This window comes from Cydia fagiglandana, chromosome 5, assembly GCF_963556715.1.
Source record: "Cydia fagiglandana chromosome 5, ilCydFagi1.1, whole genome shotgun sequence".
Taxonomy (NCBI): Eukaryota; Metazoa; Arthropoda; class Insecta; order Lepidoptera; family Tortricidae; genus Cydia; species Cydia fagiglandana.
Genome location: NC_085936.1, coordinates 12,801,531 through 12,825,130, shown reverse-complemented (window position 1 = coordinate 12,825,130; position 23,600 = coordinate 12,801,531). Strand labels below are relative to the sequence as shown.

Sequence of the window (23,600 nt, the reverse complement as noted above, 5' to 3'; positions counted from 1 at the left end):
CGCTGACATAGAATATTACGTTCTCTCTCAAGTAGGTTGAAGTGCAAAAGGGATGAACGTTGAACGCTTTCAAGGCGCGATGAGAGAAGTGATAAAATGATAAAAACACTAGAGGCTATTACAATGCAGTGTGATATTCCTCATTCTATAGAGCAGCCTACTGACAGATATTTAAATAACAACAAACACAAATAATACCTAACTGTCGGTAGTTTTATGTATGCAGTCACAAAATTTGTTTCATTTAATCTATTATTATTTTATTTATTTATTTAGAAATTTAATTCAGGCAACAAGGCCCATATTACAAATACCTTACAGACTAACATATATGTATGTCATAAACTTAAAAAAAAACTAAACACTATTTAGTCGTCAAAACGGCGGCCTCCGTTGCATCGGCTGCTTTTGTGTCGGATACGTCGGTTTGCCCCGGAACATCCGAAACACGATACCTTTCGGCCCGAAATCGGCGCACTCGATGGTCCCCTGCAACGGTCGCGGCACGCGCACCACAAAAGAGTTGAAGTGCACGTAGTGACGAGATCGAAGCTGGAACACCTCAGCGTGTAGCCGGTCTTCTGGTGTACAGTCAGCGTTACGGCTCGGCCACGACATCGAGCGACTTGCGACGGCGGGAGCGATAACCATAGGTTGGAGCGTGACAGAGCGATCGGACCTTTCGCTCCAACCTATGGTTATCGCTCCCGCCGTCGCAAGTCGCTTGATGTCGTGGCCGAGCCGTTAGAGAGACGTGACCCCCCTAGTATCAGTATAGAAACTGTACAATAATTTCGTCATCACACGTAATGTTTGCGTAGCTGTGTGGTTTCACAAGCGGACTTAAGATCCTAAGAAACCGGGTTCGAGACCGATCCAAAGCGTTAGAATCTTTTTGGTTTTTTCTTTGTTTTGTTAAGTTCAGAACTATTGGAAACTAAATACGGGTAATATCAAATATTATAGTAGAAAAAGGAAAAAATAAAATAAAAACAATCTTAAAAACACTGTATTTTATTGGTATTTTATCTTTGCATAACAGCTGCATTGTAAACAACAATATTATAGTGTGAGTTAATTAAAATTGTGGTACGAGTATGTTACATAGGCTGCGATTATAGCTGTCTTAATAAGTAATAGCAAGTAATAGGAGGGAACCGGAGGGGAAATCCCTAGGATACTGTCTATTGAATATAGGCTGGTGGCTGTATATTGTCTTTGCCTTACACAATCAGAATGACTGAGTCATGAAAGTCCAGACAGGATATATTTTGAATGTCGAATCGCGCGTGATTAGTAGTTACTAATATCTATTATGCAGTTGCATAACAGATAACTATATATAAATATTGGGTTTGATTAATAATGGGTATGTATAAAACGCGAAGATATTCTAACCTTGCGAGCCATTAACTACGTTTCAGAGAGAAACAGCATGTTATCGGCCAGCGATAACAATATTCATCTCCTGTCACGTTACCACAATTTTAGGAAACACAACACTTACCTACTCGTATACCTTGTTTTTAGCATTAGAAAAAGGGTTAACAATCTTGACAAGTCTTGTTATGGAATAACGCTTCTAACAAAAAGTAACTATTATTTATGAAACCAAAGTAATGTAATACCTATATATCCTTGCTACATAACTGTAACATATTTACTAACTATAACTTATTTTTCAAAAGTGTTTTAAATGTAAAGACACGTTAAATGCTTCTCCCAATCGAAATCCTAATATTTTTTGGCAAAACTAAGACGATCGTCGCGATGCTTATTAAACAAACTTATTAGTGTTCCGTACAAAACTTTGTTCACGGAACACTTATGGGATCACTTCGGTCTTGCAAATCAGTTAAATGCGTTTTTCTCAGAGACCGTTTGACGTAGATACCTAAAATTTGGAACAGTTATAGCAATTACCACCACTCATATTGTAAATAAGTCAAAACTGCTTATTTCTTATTAAAGGGGGAAATTTAGGGGGTTGAGAGGGGTAGGCTGAAATTTTTTTAATTTGTAAGAATCGTGTGGGGTACCATTAGAAAGCTTGCAAAAAATTGAGACGATGGACTGATTTTGACTTCATTTTAGACTGCAATAGTTTCGTCAAAAAATGCATTTAAAGTTGCAAGTTTTCATACAAAAATTTTCACCTCTGTCCTGGCGATTTTCGCGAAAACTATAGCTAACAGGCAGCTGACCAGTCAATACCCTACTTAAAGAAGCATGGAGACGGCGGGAAAATTATCAGCTTAACTTTATCTTTATTAGTTTTTCAACTGCAGCCTGATCTTTGGTTGCTTAGGGCTACCAACTGATGCTTACACTGGTCATTTCATATTAGGCATTAGTTTTAACGAGAAAGATCCTTAGTTAAAACTTCGGCATTGAAATTTATGACTTATGTCTTTGACACAAAGTTTAATTCTGCTTGCTTATTTTTGTGAGATATTTAATTTTATCTGAATAGCCTACTATAAGTATGAGAGAGATCTACAAAATACAACCTTATTATATTGTAAATAAGTTTAAATTTCGAACGGGCTTTCCAACCAATGGACTAGGTATCTCAAAAATCTGAAAATTTCAAATTAAGAATTCCGTTCTTCATTGTCTTTGTGTTTTTTTTTTTCACAATAGGACACATAGAGTTAGTAAGGCGTATAGAGATAATAAAGTCATTTAATATTTATTAACAGCTATGGCCTCATCTATTGATTTTATTGAGAGTATAAGATTCGTCGAAACAATATACACAATATTCCTTTTCATTAAGTACCATTACTTAAATATGCAGTAAAAACCACAAGGGTTGCGAAACTATAAGGGTTCCTATAGGGTAGTTGAATAAGGTATCCTAAAAACAGGCAAACCTCTGTAAAATGTAACGATGCGAGCGGTACGCTACCATCAGTTTGGCGTTGACGTAAACGCTACCATGGGTGTGAACGTAATTTACTTTCTATGCATCTTGCTTGTACTGACACTACTGACACATTAGTGCGAAAGAGATATATAAGAAGTAAATTACGTTCACGATATGTCAATGCCAAACTGATGGTAGCCGTACGGAACACTACATGCCTCGAGCTATCTCGGGCTTGGCCAAATTATTTTTTTTGCTGGTTTATAATGGTGTATCTGGGCAGCGTGCAAATGTCTTCTGACAGTGCTAAGAGATGACCCCAAATGTCTCAGCTGTTGAGCGAGCTGTAGTAAATGGAGCGTCGGTATGAATTTGCACAATACTACGGTGCCGCTGAGATTCCTCTGTGTAGGCAGAAGGACGAGGGCCTTGCCGATCTTCTTTAAAGTCACCCGTTCTTTCATACCGCCTTAGCCAATTTGCGAACCGTGTTCCTCTGCAAATAAAAAAACACAATTTAAACTTAATAGGTCTATTAACAAAACATGGCCAATGAAATGGAGTAAACTCTAAATAACTCACCGCTATTTTCATTTCTCGTGCAATTTTTTTTACTCTGGTTTTGTTCCCGAAGCACTAAAATTTTCGATCTCATAAAAGAGTTTAATCGAACCATTTTAAAACTCAGTTGACACAAGTTTTCGGACAAGTCGAGAATAATATGTAACAACGTTACTACTTCGGCACACCTAGAATAGACGTAACGATGACGGTAATGATTTGCGGCGGATGCGAATTATTACAAAGTTACCCTAAAACTCAATTGTAATTTAAAAAACGCGAAACGGGATAATCATACTAAATTCAACCTAAACATATTTAGTTAAAGATGTTATTACTCACTTTCGGATTCGGATATGAGGGTAGAGAAATAATAATAAACAAAGACAAGACTATATTAAGTATCTATGACTAAGACAAGGACGCATCGACATACGAGTAACTTCCACCTCTACGATTTGACGATAGTGATTCATATTTTCGCAAGTAATAATATGTGTTCGGTGGCTCAATGGTATAAGTGACGGACTAATGTAAGAACATGATGTAGTCTTAATAACAGCCGCGAGGTCCGAGGATCGATTCCCAACAACGGTTGGAGACAAAAGGGAAAAATGACTTTTTGAAATAATATGATGCTTGATACAGCTGTGGCGATGTTGAACTAATGTTTCGACGTTGCCGTGTGAGCTATAGTTTTAAAATCAGGGGGGTCACGTTTCTCTGACGCTGACTGTACATACTCCTCCACTTCAGTGGCGGTGTAATGCAGGCGCGAATTATGAATAGATTCCCCGGCGGGAATCTTTTGAGTCGTTGAGATATAAGAAGTTGCCATAGGGATAGAAAATAGAAACGATATCCCCTATGGCCGAAAGGTAGGCACATTTCATCACCTAATTAGAACAACGGGCTAACGAGATATTAGACCAAGAGCTAGTCCCGGAAAATGATCAACGATCTCCAGAGCAACAAAGCCTGCTTATTTTGCTATACTATCCTTATTAAGTATTATATTCGGGCGTCTAGCAGATGGTTACAAGTAGAGATCAGAGTGACAGGCCAGTAAAATTTTGCAGCTGGGAAAAAGGAATACACGAAGAAGCCGTAATTTTCTCATTTATTATTTTTGGTGTATCTGGTTGCTGCTGTTATGGCTGCACCCCTGGAGCCTGGCTCCCGCGAGCCGGACGCTTTGGGTGTGGGCGGGCCGGGTTTTAGAGACCCCTGAGCTAGGGTACATAATAAAGCAAACTGCCTAGTTCGGTTGCTCAAGAAATCGTTGACCATTTTCCAGGGCTAGATCTCCGGCTATACGGCGCGAGTCCGAACGTAATTACTTCGGGCTGTAAAGGTAGGTATGCCGAGATCAGCCGTCTTTGTGATAATTCAATCATGAAAGTCCTTTTATTAGTAATTTGCTCTATTATTTGCCCTTCGGTGGGAAACAATGTAGCTGTTTCGTGTTTAATGTCCGATGACAAAATTTGTTAAATTCGGCAATTTGAGCAGTTTTAGTTTTTAGGTAATTGGACGTGGACACTTTGTAGTGAGAGATTAGGTAGATTATAATAATATTAATAATATATGATACATATATAATATATGTTATACAATCCCTAACAAATGAGTAGTTTTTTTTATACTTATAGAAACCATTCTTGTGATATCAATACACATCGCCGAAGCAATTTTTTTTGAAGCTATTTAAATATTAGCGGTTTTTCGCTCTGGGTTTTAAATTTCCAATTCTATTTTCGGAATAACCACGAAGGGAACTCGCTGTATGGGATTACAATTTATATTTCATTCCTCGTGCTATAAAAGTGACTCTTATGTTTGCGGGTTGAAATTGATACGCGCCGGAGTTTTACATTCCAGGGTTTATTTTTATAAGATTATGGATTTGTCGTATTCATTACCATCGTGATATTGAACGCCCTGTTCAATAAATAACTAGATATCCTTTTACCGTAATTGCTCAGGAAGATTTCTTCAATAAATACTATAAGAAAGTTTCCTTTCCTCGTATTCGAAATGAAATTTCATCCCTTGCCTAACAATACAGGGTGATTCATGAGACGTGAGCAGGACTAATCCTGCACACTCAGTAACTGATAATTGATCGATTACCGTCGTATTTAGGTGAAACAAGCACACTTTTTCCTATTTTTAAATTTTTGGCGAGGGCAAATTTAATTCTCTGCAATCATGGTCACCCTACAAGATCTAATTAATAAACAAAAAACCTCTTTAACCGCAATGACAGCATATTGATTACGAAGAAAATAAACCGTCAAACTTGAGTGACATACGAGTTTTCAAAAGTAACCAGACCGTGATGACATTCAATTTGACACAGAATATCGGTAGTTTAGTATTCTAACTGTAGGGTGACCATGCATGTCGTAAATAAATTAATAACTTTTTTTTTTCAACACAACTAGAAAATTAACGTTAACCGCACTAATACTGATACGAAACAGTTGCTTATAATTTACGAAATGCGCAGTGTTAGTCCTGCTCACGTCTCCTGAATCACCCTGTATATACTACTGAATAGTATTATGATTTATTTACCTTTTCCCAATTGCCTGTGGTAAAGATGCGTATTGTTGCTACAGTAGCCATCAGGACACCAGTTGCAAGTCGAGTCCGACGGGTTGCACTGGCCTTTCACACAAGCCCCCTGAAAAAAAAAGTGTAATCGCTTATATTCTGAGACATTACCCCAGGCCAGTAGATAACAAATAAGAGGTCTTGATAGATAATGACCTTTCGTAGACAAGTAAAATGTATAATATGTATATAGTATAATGTGCAGATGGGAAATGAAGCCTCAGATCGATTGCGTGTCTTGCCTTCGCTTCGACTCGTAACGTCAAACTCTTCTCGTCAAAATCTTGAGGTTGGTATTTCTAGCAAACATATTATTATACCAATCTCCATAAGACTTCAATGTTCGAGTCTCAAGAGAGAATTTTCTCCAGTACATACTTTTGTTTCTTAATAGTACTCTATTGTATATTATTATATACCTGGTAACAAAGATCGTATACTCTATAATAATTAAGGGGGAGGCCTATGTTCAGCAGTGGACCTCTTATGGCTGAGATGATGATGATGATGACTCTAATAATTGTAACAACCTGGTAACAAAGATCGTAGGGTCTGTCGTAGCTGCAAGGCGTGGCATCTGGCAGAGAGCCGTAGCTGGAGGGATCTCCTCCCGTGTAGTCCACACACCACATTTCACATTGTTGAGACTCTACACACAAACAAAAGATGTATAAATAAATGTTCATGGAAATTATACTCCAAAATTAACAATTAATAGAAGAAATTCCTAATAACTACGCAGAATTGGTCACACGACATCGATCGGCTTCGCCTTGGGGCCTGTTTACTTAGGTACATGGTGATTAGTGTTTAGTTACTTTAGTATGTAGCAGATATACGTATATGAGCTCGCACTAAGTACTAACTTTTGTCTAAGTAAAATTGTTCCCTCGTATACCCCACATACTGTTGCGAAGGCTCGTATTCGTGTATGCGTAGTGCGTAGGTATAACACGAGTTAGAAGTATTAAGTACTTAGCTTTGTTAAATGTTATTCTAGCCCATAAGTCATAAAATTAAAATACCTAAGTAGCTATCTGAAAAATCAAGAATTCCGTTATTAATATAATATAATAATATTTGTGAACACATTAAACTCCCTACACGATCAGTAAATATAAATATTTGATATGTGTGAGTAGTATTTATTACTTAATAATTAGCCTTCGCCTAACAAAATTACAACTTAATTAAGGGGTAATCATGCACGGCTGGTTGTTATCGGGTACCGTAATGTGTTTAAGGCGTCATTATCATTGTTTGCTTCAAATGATTAAATAGCTTGATAAAGCTCTATTGTTTGTGGTTTGTGAATCAAAATAACTGGGCAGTGGACTTTTTGGTACTGGAAGGGAATCACTCACGTCGGAAGTTACCGTACCTTTTTTAAAATTTATTGCGTTCTGGGTTTTTTATGTGTAAAGTTCATTACAAAGTCCCGGTGTGAATATTCTAGATTTTTTTGGGGGAAAATGTATAGGTAGTTACTAGTGTGGTTGCGTAATGTATCGCCCTATTTAGTAATTATTATCGTCCGCAAGTGTCCATCGGTTATGGTTTCCCATCATTTTTTTTTCGTCATTTTCCGTAACTCGAAGACTATTAGCGCCTATTTTGCGTGATAGGGGGTGGGCTAGTCTTGCCAGCCCAGCTCCTCAATATTAATAACCTTATAACCGCACATACGTACCGTCGGTGTGTATGTGAGGTATGAGTGAGCCGCGCCGGCGGCGGCACCAGTCGGAGCGCGCGTCGCGCACAGCTGCGCAGGCGCTGCCGGCCCAGCACGTCGCCACCTGAGACGCGCCGCCCTCGCACGCGCTCTCTGACACCTCCCTAAAATCAGAGCTGGTTTAGAGTGACATTCCATTTCCAACCGCAGCTGCAATACTGTTCATTTTACTATGGAAATTGACAATGACAGCAGCGACGCGTTTCCATAGTAAAATGAACAGTTTTGCAGCTGCAGTTGGAAATGGAATGTCACTTTTACACAGGTGTAGTGTAGTGTGTCGCGCGTTTATTCAGCCCTGTTCCTTGGTTTTGAGTCACGGCTCGATTCGGAAAATAAATTAGATTTCTACTAGACTTCAACAAGTTACGATATGGATAATTTAAAGGTATTAAATTTGTAAGATAGATATGTCAAATTTGACGTTTCCGCGATTCTGGAGGTCCTCTTGAATGATTTCGACAAGTTATGACTTAGATATCCAAGTCACATCTATAGTCAATATCTAATGTAGATCTAGTTGATCTCTAAATCGTCTCTAGATCTTGTGATTATCTCGAAATCCGAATAGGCCTGTCAGAGTTAATACACAGTTTCTTAACACCAAAAGTCATTTCCAACTAAATATGTAAACTAAATTAACACGCTGATTGGTAAGATGAATAGGGTGATGAAGGTATTTTAGATTAATGCTAGCGTCATTATAAGTTTTCTCCTGCCTGGTATTGATATTCCATTAAGTAAACAGTAAATACCAGAACTTAACAAAAAAACGGTATAAAATACATTGATTTAAAAAAAATAAGGAGATTACAATTAATTATTAATTGCATGAATAATTTTGCGTTAAGTCATCATCATCATCATCATTTTGTAATTTGCTACTCGATTGCCTCAAATGTATTAATTGTATTGTGCTAATTGTCCATATATACAAATACAAAAAATACAAAATTTCTTTATTAACCAAGTAGAACAAGTAAGATTGACAAAAGTAGGTAATTATACATGTATAATATTTTTACTATGTGATTGTACACATATGGCTGGAGAAATTGCGGGAAGCGACGTGCATAAGGCGTTTGCATTTTGTTCCGTGGAACTCGAAAAGTCCTTTTGCTGGTAAGGGTTGCAAAGCTGGGCGAGTTTATCGTGCTTCGATGCATTATCGTACCTATCCTGTAGATGAACAATTGCCGGACCGAGAGCGAGCTGGTTTGTATAAGTAGTTGGTCTAGTATAGGTATAATTATTTTATACAAATAGACAAGTTAAACATTTTTAAAGTTAACAACAGCAGTTTTTTATTTGAAAGTCTTTTCTATTCACTACAAAAACTACGCTCTTTGTCGTCTCACCTCGAGTCTCTGCTGGCTACCTGAAAACAGTGTTATTCTTGGATATGCATTGTTTTTAATACATAATATCGAAAACTTATATTTGTCAGCCAAACGTCTGAAAGTGTTAAGTTTAAGGATTTTTTTAAGACTGAACTTTTTACATGTAAGTACGGGACAATTTTTTTATGCGAGTAAGGGACCAACCTGCACCCATGAAATCATGAAAATCTTTAAAAGTGAAGATTTTTTCAATACCTTTCATCTAAATGTAAAATCCACCTTTGAGAACCCTAAGTCTAACCTAACAGTCCCTAGGGACTACTATTATAAGTACGTCGTACGTACGTACGCACGTACCTACTAGTACTATAAGTACGTCGATATACAGTCATGTCATAAAATAAACAAATAACCAAGTAACCAAGGCCTCCAATGACCGAGGTCGGATTTAATCCAGCGTCCACAGCATTTTGCGGTGGACACAATAACTCAATTTAATTTGTATGAAATTATAACGATCCTGTAATTCGCCTTGAATTCACAAAATATTAGTATTAAGATGTCGCGCCTGAATACGGCTTCCGTATAAAACAATATTCACTGAGATCGAAACACTCGACGTACAATGACTGTAACTTTTCAACTTATTCACGAAACAAGTGCTAGTTTACAAAGAAAAGTTTTATTGACTCGCGTCATTGTTAGCTTCATTTGTGAGAAGTTCTTGAATAGACATTGGTAAACTATTGTAATGGCGCCATTATCTAATATTTTATTTAATACAGTTAATAGATTGCCATTTAGGGCGGCCTTTATTTTGTCGAAGTTAACATTTTAGCGGGTCACCTCAATGTGTTGACATTAAAAACACAAAAACTTGTTCAATAAGTTTTGAATGTCGCTCTATAAGAATTCCTCCTGTTATTCCTCTAACAGAGTAAAATAATTGGCCAAGCTCGCAGTCAACTCTGCGGTAACAAGTGCTCTGCTCGTAATATATCTACTGTCGTATAGTCTTATTGTACGGATATGATGGTCGTTTTTATCTACGTGACAGCGTGATAAAAAGGTGTCACTTTCTATCCCACGGTGTTAAAAAGTGACAGTTATTTTATCACGTGGATAAAGATGGATAAAGCCATCCATAATACGCAGGCTGGTTATGAAGCTTTTTTGCCCGAATGCTGCATTTTGAGAGGAAAGCAAGCCGCTTTGCACGATGATAGTGGAGGCTTAGTAAAACAATTTTATTTCGTAATTTCGTCCCTTAGGATTCTTAGAAATAGGTAAAATTCGCTGCCAAAATTTAGGAAGAGCGCTACCCTGCACCGACTTTGTTGCACATATTTAGGTTGTAGTTAGAACATACATAGAAGCAATTTGTCTAATGGCATTCGGGCCACTCATTTCAGCGCGACTATCCGGCATTCGTAGCTACGAATGCCGAAGTTAGCCTTACAGGCGCTCCATGCTTCACTCTTCCGAATGTGGCGGCTTCGGTGACTCATCTACTCTGTCATCAAAATGTGTCTAAAACGTGGTTTATACCGACTTACCCCCTGTACCAGCATCGCCTCGACCTGGTTCGCAGCCCATAACCGCAGTCAGCGTTGCACGCGCTCCATGCCCCCCACTCCTCCCAGTGTGGCCGCTCCGGTGGTTCTTCTACTCTGTCCTCACTTCTGATCCCATGACCAGGCATTGGTTCACAGACTCGATTCACGCACCACTGCAATAATGTTCTTTCATGTTAAACTTATACAATACATGTTAGGTAAGTTATTTAAGTTGTAGGTAATTTTGTGACTGGTAAGTGGGGGTCCACCGAAAATCTATAATATATGAACAGCCTCTACAGTTATTTTCTAAAAGCTATCGCATTAGAGCAAGACATGTGTATAAATACAACATTTACAACCGCACTAAAACTTTCTGTCGTAAATTTCAACCGGAAAGTCCTGCTCCCAACAGACGGCAAAGTGCTTGCTCCTGTTTTATCAGTCGAATAAAATTTATGAATATCATTTGCTATACTTCGTTTTTTTAGCATTAGAAATTAGGTAAACAATCTTGATGTGTCTTTTAATTGAAAAACACATTTTAAAAATAAGTTACGGCAAATATGTAACAATTATGAATCTAATACGATCCTTTATATTCTTCTGCTTTCGTAAGTAATAGTTATTGATTTTTAAAAAGTGTTTTTCAATTAAAAGACTTGCCAAGATCGCTTACCTTCTTTCAAGTTCTTTCTAATGCTAAAAAAAACGAACTATAGTGAGGATATACTTTAAGCATACCAAATTTATTTATACAGGCCGAAAACATGCCAATCGCTAACGCTCCGTAGCGAACGCAACGCAACTGTCATTGTCACACTAATATTAAGAAGAAGGAAGAGTGATAGAGAGACAAAGCGATTGTCACCTTGGATATGCCGCCAGGTAAGTAATATCGACTTCGACAATCGAGTAAAAGGTGTAAACAACTAAAAATCATACAATGTACTAAGCAAAAATATTTACGAGTATAGTAACTATTAGTTATACAGCAGTTTCACATTGCAATCAACGAATTGCACTAGTCAAATAGTTTTACCGGGCATCTGCATGAGAATAGGCAATGTCTATGTGTATGTGTTTACGGCCCTACAGTCGCCCGCAGCGTGCACCCGCCCGATATATAACAAATTGAATCAGCGCCGTAGTTTAGGCAGTTTACACACTGCGGCATTTTTCAGCGATAGAGTCTCGATGCAGTGTTGTACCTGCAATAATATGTTACACAACGAACGCCACAAAAATATCTGACATTCAGCCATATTCGAACAATGAGATACGTCAAATACTAGACAAAAGTCAAAAAGTGACGTTTTTGTTTGAAGAAATGTCAATTTTGACACTTGTTTGACACTGACATATCTAATCCATATCGTTTCAATATCTAGTATTTGACGTATCTCATTGTTCGAATACGGCTGATAATCTTATTTGTAGAGCCATAAGAGCGTGTCACATGTTTTTGCGGCCTTTGAAGAGTAAGATATTGATATTGATTCGAAGTGACGATTAGTGACGTTCGTTACCGCATTACTGTCGGGATTCGAAAGTAACCAATGAATGAATTTATGAATATAGCAAACGAATCTAGAATTTAAAGAGCTTAGGATTGCAAGGTACGCGACCCGCCAAATTCAGTAAAACTTAATAATATACTCGTGTTTTACCATCGATTTTATTTACACGGATTCACGTTTATACGTTGTTTTACGTTTACGGATTTTTTTTCACGGATTTTTTTTTTACTAAACCAACGTAAGGTATTACCTATAGGTATATTAGTATTCGTTACCTTAGATACTCAGCGTCTATTAGCCCCTCGAACAGCGATCGGATCGCGGAGTATGCGCCCCACCCCGGCATTCCTCATATCGTATCAAGCGCGCGTGTGTCGGCATAAAACCGTCAACGTGAATAGCTCACGAATATTTTACCTGCATGCAAATGTTAGCACTGGGTGTCGCTGATAACACATGCTTTTATCAATGCACGGCAGGCTGGAGCGAACATAAGCGAATATGCTGTAGATAATTTTCAGTGATGTTTTTGTTAAACATCTGACGCCGAAGATTAACTAATCCTCCAAGTGGTTCCGTTTTCAAGCTGTTTTGTATTAAATACTTGTTATCGTAGAATTGCCTTTTACTTTTTACTTTTTTTCAATCTGAGTAATCATCGCCATCGCTAAATAAAATAAGATCGCCTATTATGTTCCCACCTTTAAGCTTTATGAACTGTAAGAAAACATTAATTTATTCGGGGTTACATATTGTTTCCTAGAAACAAATGTTTTCTAAACAAGTTCCATAAAACTTTTTGCATCGAAGGGAAATAAACATCTACTTTGACACATACTGTATCCTTCCTGTAACCCCTTTTAAAAGTTTAATGTTTCTAAAGATGTCAGAATGTTATGGACAATTCATAAATGACAATAAGATACCTACCTTGAAACATCTAACTATAGGTAATAACAGTTGGATCAGTCGCATTTTAAGGGGCCCACTGATTAACAGTCCGCCGGACGGTATCGGCCTGTCAGTTGTTCGGAACAGTCAAAATTTTGTTCTAACTGACAGGCCGATACCGTCCGGCGGACTGTTAATCAGTGGGCCCTTTTACTTTCGATGTCTCTTGATAGGAGGGGATATTTACCCTACAAGGCAAACTTGGAGGACTTCAGAGTTTCTAAATGTATATAAACTAAGTTGTTATGTTTGCTTCACAGGTTGAAAGTAAACCTTTTATCCATCGGTTACTCCAAACTTCGGAACATTATTGGCTTAAACTAAACGAAGCTAAGGGAGGTCGAATGTTCCTAAGCTTAAACAACAAGAATAGCGTTTGTCGCATGGATGGATAGATGTGCTATACGCGTGCGTCCGTGAGGGACAAAACATACGCAATGCGACGCTATGATTGGTCGAATTTATTTGTTGCCCCCCGTAATCTGTACATAATTTACGGTGGGGAATAAAAAAAATATTAGACTGAAAAGGACAAACAATAATAGCGCTGTCGCTGCTACTCCTACTGAAATATACATAAGACTATCCCGTTTGGTCATATCCCTCACCCCTCATGCCTGATCCAGTTAAATACTAGATTCATGGTTTCTCGGCACGCCCTCTGCACAAAGGAGCTGGTAAAGAGAAGGGCTCACAAAGTTTTCTAATACTCCAAACTTAGGGAAAATGTAGTAATGTTTAAAGTTTAAAACATCTACTCAGTTGCTTTGATAAGATCCGTCAAACACAACGCTTTACGGATTTTATAAAAAAGAGTTTTTGTTTCGCAACCGGCATTGTAGCGAATCTGTATTGGTTTTAGCAGAGTTAAAATTGAAATATTTCACGATGAAACGGATGCGGAGCTTTTCAATTGCCGTTTTATATCGGACGAGCTGGGATATCAGCCTCGAGTTAATAACACAATACACTCTTCGTTCAATCAGTGTGCTAGTCCAATTTGACAGGGCGCAGTCTTTTTTCAAAATTTTCGTATTCGTGTTGCATTGCATTGCGATGTTGCCGAACCGTAATAGGTACCTATACTTATAGGTTTTTCAATTGCAAAAACGTGTAGCCTAAATAGGCTAACACATGAATGTAAAATAATAATAGATGGGCTGAGCTTTGAGCTTTCCAGTGGACCTGTAATTTTCAGATATATATAGATGTTCCACCATAATGTCCATCCTTCTCACGTGACTCCGCAAAGCAATTGACACACTGACCTTGTACATTTATTTATACAAATGCGAATAGTATTAGAAAACCCCATACGGAACATAAATAGGTAATGTATGAAAATCGTAGCTTTTCGTTGCATCTGTCTTTATTTATTGCTTTTTGATTTGGGTTTGTCGATGTACGATTGTCATGTTGGGCACGGCCCCTGACATGTTAAGGGGCCAACTGATTATCAGTCCGCCGGACGATATCGGCCTGTCAGTTAAAAGCAAAATTTGACAGCTCCTAACAACTGACAGTGGACGTCCACCAACCCGCTGGGTGGACACTGTAAAAAAGGCCTGCCAGGGATTTACACAGGCGCCTATTATTATTAGGAAGGCGGAAAATCGTGCAGAATGGAGAGCCTTGGTGCACCCTCAGTCATGAGGAATCGAGGAAGAAGAAGAATAAAAACTGATAGGCTGATATCGTTCGGCGGACGGGTAATCTGTGGGCCTCTTTACGTTACACGTGACTGGTTACCTGGCCGGGTCCGCAAGGCGTGCCGTCGAGAGGCGCGCCGCGCTTAGACCGACACACGTTGGGCTGAGCGCGGTGCGAGCACCACAGCCGCCGACACGCGGACCGCACCTTCACCGATTTGCACACCGAAAACCTACGGACAATTAGCAGTTACATATCGTCGGGTGACAAGCAAAAGTCACTAAGTACTATCAAACAATTAAAGTAACAATGCACTTTATTACATTTGTAACACGGTTTATTGTCCAATAATTTCAATGGTGTGAGTTAGTGACGAATTATATCGCTGAATGTTATTTATGCATTTTATATTACATATAAAACTTATTTTTTCGTTGTCTAACAAATTATAGCAACGAATATAATATCAGACATAGATATAATAAGTATGTTACTTAAATGTTCATGCTATTTCAGCAGGTCGTTTTAAAATGAGAGCGTAACTTATTATATTTATATCGTATGTACCCACATAGCCATATGAATCCACCGCAAAAAAAGCCACCATATATATATATATATGGAGCATATGGCTCTTAAGGCTCAGTAGATATACCTAAATTATGACAGATTATTTACTTTAAAATTAAAACATTGCGAATCATAATTTATGTACTTCATAGAGTTATTATTAAATACTGAAAGTATTGTTTTTTTTAATTATTGTAAGTTATTTAATGTTTTTAATTTTCTGCAAGAGTGTCCATAAATGTTGTACTTTGTGCGGGATTATAATAATTTTGATTGAATAATCTCGGCGCTTCTTAAATCATCCTTTGTTCTCAGTTATCCATAGCTACGACCGGGCTCAAATAACTACTCCTACCTAAATCCACTGAATCACTCGGACGGAACTCAAAATAATTTTTAAGAAAAAAAAAAACCGACTTCTTTGGGGGCCGGTGAAAGATTATAGTAGATAGTACACTATGTAGAAAAGGAGGTAAAACCACCCATTTTTCTACTAGCATTTCGCTTCTGTAATGGCTCCTCTACAGGATGGGCCAACGCCGGCCACTCCAAGGGACGCAGCCATGCGGTAGAAAGAGATAGCAATATTACTTGCTCCCTCTAACGCATAAATGCGTCCCTTGGAGTGGCCGGCGTTGGCCCATCGTGTAGAGGAGCCATAAGGGTCGTAGTTCTAGCCTAACCTAACCCACTTCTCAGATAGCAGTTCGGTTCTGTGAGGATCGCAGTTCGAACCTAATCAAACCCACTTTTCAAGTAGCATTCCGTTTCTGTAAGGCTCGCAGTTTCAACCTAACCTAACCCTTGTTCGGTTCTGTGAGGATCGCAGTTCAAACCTAACCTAACCCACTTAATGGCGCATGCGGTGCGGTGTACGGGGGTTTAAGCGGGAGGGGTTAGTAAGATTGGCATCATCATACTTTATACCTACATTTTATGGTAGGTAATCATAGTGGTTTATTTAGTTAAGGTATCATAGTGGTTTTCCGGGCCAAGGTCCGGGTCCGAGTCCGGGTCCGAGTCCGAGTCCGAGTCCGAGTCCGGGTCCGAGTCCGGGTCCGAGCCCGGGTCCGAGTCCAGGTCCGAGTCCGGGTCCGAGTCCGAGTCCGGGTCCGAGTCTGGGTCCGAGTCCGGGTCCGAGGCCGGGTCCGTGTCCGTGTCCGGATCCCAGACCGATCCGAGTCCGGGTCCGAGTCCGGGTCCGAGTCCGGGTCCGAATCTGGATCCGAGTCCAGGTCCGGGTCCGGGTATGAGTCCGAGTCCGGGTCCCAGTCCAAGTCAAAATCGAAATTCGTAATCACCAGACGTGTACCATGCGTCGTTGAAGAGTTCTGTTCTGGTCATCATCAGCAGTTCCACTTCATCAAATGCGACAGTTTTTAATGTAAATGCTTGATTTTATGATGAAAATACAGAAAATTCTATACGTATGCCTTTAAGATTTGAGGAGTTCCCTCGATTCCTTATGGACCCATCATCAAAACTCGAGCTTGACAAAAGTGTGGCTTAAAAACTTAACTTGCTTAACGAACATAACGAAGAGGAAGAATCGCCAAACGTGAACTATGCGTCGTTGAAGAGTTCTGTTCTGATCATCATCAGCAGTTCCACTTCATCAAATGTGACAGTTTTTAATGAAAATGCTTGATTTTCTGATGTAAATACAAAAATCTCTATACGCATGCCTTTAAGATTTGAGGAGTTCCCTTGATTCCTCATGGATCCCATCATCAGAACTCGAGCTTGACAAAAATGTGGCTTAAAAACTTAACTTGCTTAACAAACATAACGAAGAGGACAAATCGCCAACCGTGAACTATGCGTCGTTGAAGAGTTCCGTTCTGATCATCATCAGCAGTTCCACTTCATCAAATGTCACTTTTTTGGATGTATATGCTTGATTCGTTGATAAAAAACCAATAATCACTATGTGTATGCCTTTAAGATTTGAGGAGTTCCCTCGATTCCTCATGGATCCCATCATTAGAACTGGGTTTTGACAAAAACGGGACCAATCTGTATGCATATACATTCAATCAAAAAAAGAATTTTTAAAATCGGTCCAGTAATGACGGAGTTATGGAGTAACAAACATAAAAAAAAATAAAAAAAATAAAAAATAACATACAACCGAATTGATAACCTCCTTCTTTGAGATTTGGAAGTCGGTTAAAAATTATCGATGTTTTGTCTTTCAAATATAACTAAGGATAATATTTTAATAATGGTAAAACGCTTGAAAAAAGGTGGGCATAGCTAGTTCGTTCAATTAATATGTAGGTGATTAAATATTTAATAAAATAAGCTGTAAGTATATCATAAAACTTCCTAACAATTATTCAGGAGATCAACTATTTATGTACCATAATTTTTAAGAAAAAAAAACCGACTTCTGTGGGGGCCGGTGAAAGATTATTGTAGATGGTACACTATGTAGAAAAGGAGTTAAAACCACCCACTTTTCTACTAGCATTTCGCTTCTGTAAGGGTCGTAGTTCTAGCCTAACCTAACCATTGTTCGGTTCTGTGAGGATCGCAGTTCAAACCTAACCTAACCCACTAAACGGCGGGGGTTTAAGCGGGAGGGGCTAGTAAGATTGGTATCATCATACTTTATACCTACATTTTATGGTAGGTAATCATAGTGGTTTATTTAGTTAAGGGTATCATAGTGGTTTTCCGGGTCAAGGTCCGGGTCCGAAACCGAGTCCGAGTTCGGGTCCGAGTCCAGGTCCGAATCCGGGTCCGAGTCCGGGTCCGGGTCCGGGTCAGGGTCCGAACCGGATCCGGGTATGAGTCCGGTTCTCGGTCCGAGTCCGGGTCCCAGTCCAAGTCAAAATCGAAATTCGTAATCACCAAACGTGTACTCTATGCGTCGTTGAAGAGTTCTGTTCTGGTCATCATCAGCAGTTTCACTTCATCAAATGCGACAGTTTTTAATGTAAATGCTTGATTTTATGATGATAATACAAAAATCTCTATACGCATGCCTTTAATATTTGAGGAGTTCTCTCAATTCCCTATGGATCCCATCATGAGAACTAGAGCTTGACAAAAATGTGCCTTAAAAACTAAACTTGCTTAACAAACATAACGAAGAGGAAAAATCGCCAAACGTGAACTATGCGTCGTTGAAGAGTTCTGTTCTGATCATCATCGGCAGTTCCACTTCATCAAATGCGACAGTTTTTAATGAAATAGCTTGATTTTCTGATGTAAATACAAAAATCTCTATACGCATGCTTTTAATATTTGAGGAGTTCCCTCGACTCCTTATGGATCCCATCATCAGAACTGGAGCTTGACAAAAATGTGCTTTAAAAACTTAACTTGCTTAACAAACATAACAAAGAGGAAAAATCGCCTAACCTGAACTATGCGTCGTTGAAGAGTTCTGTTCTGATCATCATCAGCAGTTCCACTTCATCAAATGCGACAGTTTATAATGAAAATGCTAGATTTTCTAATGTAAATACAAAAATCTCTATATGCATGCCTTTAAGATTTGAGGAGTTCTCTCGATTCCTCATGGATCCCATCATCAGAACTCGAGCTTGACAAAAATGTGGCTTAGAAACTTAACTTGCTTAACAAACATAACGAAGAGGACAAATCGCCAACCATGAACTATGCGTCGTTGAAGAGTTCCGTTCTGATCATCATCAGCAGTTCCACTTCATCAAATGTCACTTTTTTGGATGTATATGCTTGATTTGTTGATCAAAACCCAAAAATCACTATATGTATGCCTTTAAGATTTGAGGAGTTCCCTCGATTCCTCATGGATCCCATTATCAGAACTGGGTTTTGATAAAAACGGGACCAATCTGTATGCATATACATTCAATCAAAAAAAGAATTTTCAAAATCGGTCCAGTAATGACGGAGATATGGAGTAACAAACATAAAAAAAAAAAAAAAAAAAAAAAAAAAAAAAAAAAAAAAAAAAAAAAAAAAAAAAAAAAAAACATACAACCGAATTGATAACCTCCTCCTTTGGGATTTGGAAGTCGGTTAAAAAGTAACTATGAATATCAATATACTCTTACATACATAGGTACCTATAAGGTGAGGTAGGACTAACTAATTATTCTGCGACTAATTTATTCTCCTCGGGTCAAGACAAACAGTATGAGGATTACTATACAATAAAATTGATTATCTTACCCCGGTGATAGTTTTACCCCACCTTACCTTAATATGTAATCATGTCATCATCATATCAGCCAGAGGACGTCCACTGCTGGACATAGGCCTCCCCCAAAGAGTGCCACAATGACCGGTCTTGTTACAAGCTTTTATTTAGTTTCCCCTGACCGTTGTCTATCTGTGTGTAATTAAATCTTTCCACTTCCTCCACGATACACTTCCCGGTTTCCGATTGAGCTGAAATTTTGCATGCATGTATAAATCGGATGACAATGCAATATTATGGTACCATCGAGCTGATCTGACGATGGAGACAGGAGGTAGCCATAGGAACTCTGTGATGAAACAACGTAACCTAATTGTGTTAGCGGTTTTTAGAATTGTCTCGATGAGTATTAGTTGTCTGTCGTAAGAAAAGTACAATCAGCGATAAAAGCTTGTACCAAAAACGAAATTTTTGCCAAAAACTTATTATTCGGTGTAATCATGTACATGATCTAAAAATCAATAAGTAGGTTTTGGGCCTTAAAATACAGTTATAAAGTAGTTTTAGTCACATAAGTTGTCTTAGTTAAAACGAAAGCTTTACGCTTATAATTACTGTCTTACCACTGTTTTTATTCTCTAACTCGATGTCGACGGAGCAAATGTTAAAGTTAAAAAATATACTCTACCGTACTTCATGTCGGGGCTAAAGGTTCGGACAGTGAGTGAGGAGCTCACGACCCGGCAACAAAGCGAGCGTCGTGAAAGGGTGAGCGTTGGCTCTGCCTCTTTGTACAACCACTTTTTCATTTCAATTTGCAAGAGAACTGTATATTTAATGTCGGATCCCTTTGTTTGACATAATTATTGAAAGCCATAATATAATGATTGTCAGATTATCATTAGTCATAATTCTGAAACCGTCTACTTTTCAGGATTTTCGTAATGTTATCATATAGATAGGTTAGGTTTGGTTAGGTTTGTTTTATAGCAACTCTGAAAAGTTACACGTTTCTGAGAAAAATCAAATTATGACTAACGAAAATGTGGACAAACAATACGTTATGACTTAAAACTTAAGGGGTAATAAAAGAGACCCATTTAATGTACCTACCAATCTGATCTGTCTGAATTTTAGTCTTTCAAAAAGGTACCTAAACGCAATATTTGGACTCCAAAATGTACGTCCTTAAATTCTAAAGACAGCGTGTTTTTCAGGGCAACTTGTGCCATAAATTGGAAAGAGTAAAAGGGATATAAACTATGTCAAATGCACACGATAAAAAATAAAGGTGGTGTATAAATTATCGCTCGTATTTCAACTGGAATGAGTGTTTTAAACGAACTTTTAACTTTCTTTATTCCTATAATAATGGTTCAAGCTGATTAGCTTCAAATTATAGATAGAGAGGTGATTTCTTAGGTGCCTACTAGGTACATACTACAGTTATTCTGGTATGTGGATAAACAAAAAGTATATGAATGTTGACGACCGGTCTGGCCTAGTGGGTAGTGACCCTGCCTATGAAGCCGATGGTCCCGGGTTCGAATCCCGATAAGGGCATTTATTTGTGTGATGACACAGATATTTGTTCCTGAGTCATGTTTGTTATCTATGTATATAAGTATTTATATATTATATATATCGTTGTCTAAGTACCCACAACACAAGCCTTCATGGGCTTACCGTGGGGTTTAGTCAATTCGTGTAATAAAAAAAAATGTCCTATGAATATATTAATGCGTAATTATTTAAATGATTTTTAATCATCCGCTGTTTCAAATCCTAGACGTGAAGCGCATCCAACTGTATCTAATGACAAAATGGATCTCGACTGTGGTTCTAATCCCTCATAAGGGGATTGTGCAAGAACCTTTGTGAGCGTAACGCTCGTCCTCGTTTTATTCGGCTACACACAGTTGTTTGGCAGCGCGCAGTAAATTTTCTATGAGGATTATCCTCTCTGCAGACTGTGAGTATTTTTACGTTGTCAAAATATGAAAATTCGCTAATCTTAACCGTTAACTGTGAGTGTGATTTTGTCTGTTGAATATTGCAGCTTTTATTTTCTATACTTCACCGTTGATTCCTGACAACATACAATTAAAATAATAAGTAACTTGTTCTTCTATTGTTTCTTTTTAATTCGTTTTATTGTGGTTCAATAAATGTTCGACTACTTAGATACAAAATGTTGGTATGTACTTACGGACTTGCGGGATTAACTCTGTTGCTAATGGTTCAACTTCTAGTTTCCAAGAGCAAGTACGAGCAAGGTGATGAAAACAAGTAATGTTTATTTGATTTGAAAACTGGCTAAACGGAATGTAAATATTTTACGTCAAATATATTTATTGCACGGTCATCGTTAAAATACATAAATGTTTTCTTATTTATTTTTTAACGAAAAATCTGTTGAAATCAATTAGTTTTAAATCAACTAGTTTCTAGAACGGCAAAAATCCTGTAAGATTTAATTAATCTTTAGGCTCTTTGGTGCCTCACCGACCTGATTAATCTGAAGAGGGCGCCGGGTTGTATTGGTAATTACTCTCTTTCCTTCCATCCAAAGATTGAGATTAGAAGACTATTGTGTCGGTACTGAGATGCCTCGAATAACAATAAATATGTTTGTATTTGGGGGATTCGTCTTAATTAAACCTTGATAACTACTCTGAAATAATACTATTTCATCAATTTAGGCAATTATTGATGAAAATGTTAATCATGGCTGTGTACCTATGTGTATGCCGAGATCGAGGAGTTAGTGGCCGAACCCAATATCATCGGCGAAACGAAAGCGCACAGACTTCGCTGGTTCGGTCACCTACTCAGAATGGGAGAGGATCGGGCTGTCAAGAAGGCGTTCTTGGGACGACCGACTGGTAGCCGTCCAGTGGGTCGGCCCAGGTATCGCTGGGAAGACAGTGTGGCGGCGGATCTGCTTCAGCTTCGCGTCAGTAACTGGCAGGAAGTTGCGCAGGATCGGGACAGGTGGCACGCTCTGGTTTCGGAGGCCAAGATTCTCTTTGGATCGCTGAGCCAAAATAGTTAGTTAGTTAGTTAGTGTACCTATCAGGAACGGCCTCCGTAATTTAGTCGCTAGTGACCCCTATCAACGATGTTGGTAAAATAATTTATTTGTTTGTGGTGCATATCTATTTTGTACCTGAACTTTGAATATTTTTATATATTTTCTATATTTACAAATAGTTACAAATAGTGCTTATTTTATTATAAATAATAACTTTATAAAAAACTAGACACACTATTAATACAGACAGTAGGTTTTTGTTAGCCCTAAAGTGGCTTAGATTCAGCTTTAAAATATAAATTAGTTACATAATACGTATTTTGTACCTACACACATAATTCGGTGTGAAGCTAAGTAAACGTAAAAAAGCTTCAGACAAGTGTAGGTACCTATGCTAATATTCTTTTAATAGCGTTCATGTATCCCAAGATTTGCGATATTATAAGTACATACATGTTTCATAAACACTGATAAATGGCCCTTTGAAGACTTAGGGCCAGTTGCACCGACCACGACAGACTGATCAACGTCAGCCGGCGCGCCCCGGCGCTTTAACTATGTAACTTTCCATACATAAAAATTTAGCGAACTTTTTAACAATACGAACAGTTTGGTGCAACCGACCCTTAGGGCCCCCCCACATCTGGCGTTTTTCGAGCGTCGGCGTCTGTCGGCGTCGGTCCAGCGCTATGGAAAATGACGTCGCTGCGCAGTTGCGTCGACACTGCGTCGACGTTGCGTCGACGTCGGCCATAGAATTGTAGACGCCGACGCTCGAAAGACGCCAGATGTGGGGGGGCCCTTATTCAGACGGTGCGACAACTCACAAGCTAGTTTCATTTCATTACATAACCACCTAACTAAAATCGCATGCAAAAGTTCCGCACCGTCTACATGAACCTTAAGACTCACCCGTCACCGAATTCGGTTCGGCACTGTTCGTCCATAGTGAAGGCGTATTTGGGCAGCTCCCTGGCACCGCCCAGCTCCACCCCGTCGTCCTGGCTGCGGGTGTGCAGGCACCACCATTTCCTGGAATACACAATTATTTCACAGGCTGTGG

The 23,600-nt window shown here is 38.7% G+C and overlaps 1 protein-coding gene across 2 annotated transcripts in view; it reads right to left on the bottom strand.

Moving 5' to 3' along the window:
• LOC134664503 (A disintegrin and metalloproteinase with thrombospondin motifs 1-like) overlaps positions 1 to 23,600 on the bottom strand; it is a 71,963-nt gene that overhangs the window by 12,683 nt on the left and 35,680 nt on the right. For both annotated transcript variants that reach the window (XM_063521180.1, XM_063521181.1), the window contains exons 6-11: positions 23,450 to 23,569; positions 14,898 to 15,030; positions 10,678 to 10,850; positions 7,740 to 7,885; positions 6,580 to 6,698; positions 6,011 to 6,119 (exon numbers count right to left, since the gene is read on the bottom strand). In XM_063521180.1, coding sequence (XP_063377250.1) covers positions 6,011 to 6,119; positions 6,580 to 6,698; positions 7,740 to 7,885; positions 10,678 to 10,850; positions 14,898 to 15,030; positions 23,450 to 23,569 — 800 coding nt within the window. The remainder of the gene's footprint in view (positions 1 to 6,010; positions 6,120 to 6,579; positions 6,699 to 7,739; positions 7,886 to 10,677; positions 10,851 to 14,897; positions 15,031 to 23,449; positions 23,570 to 23,600) is intronic.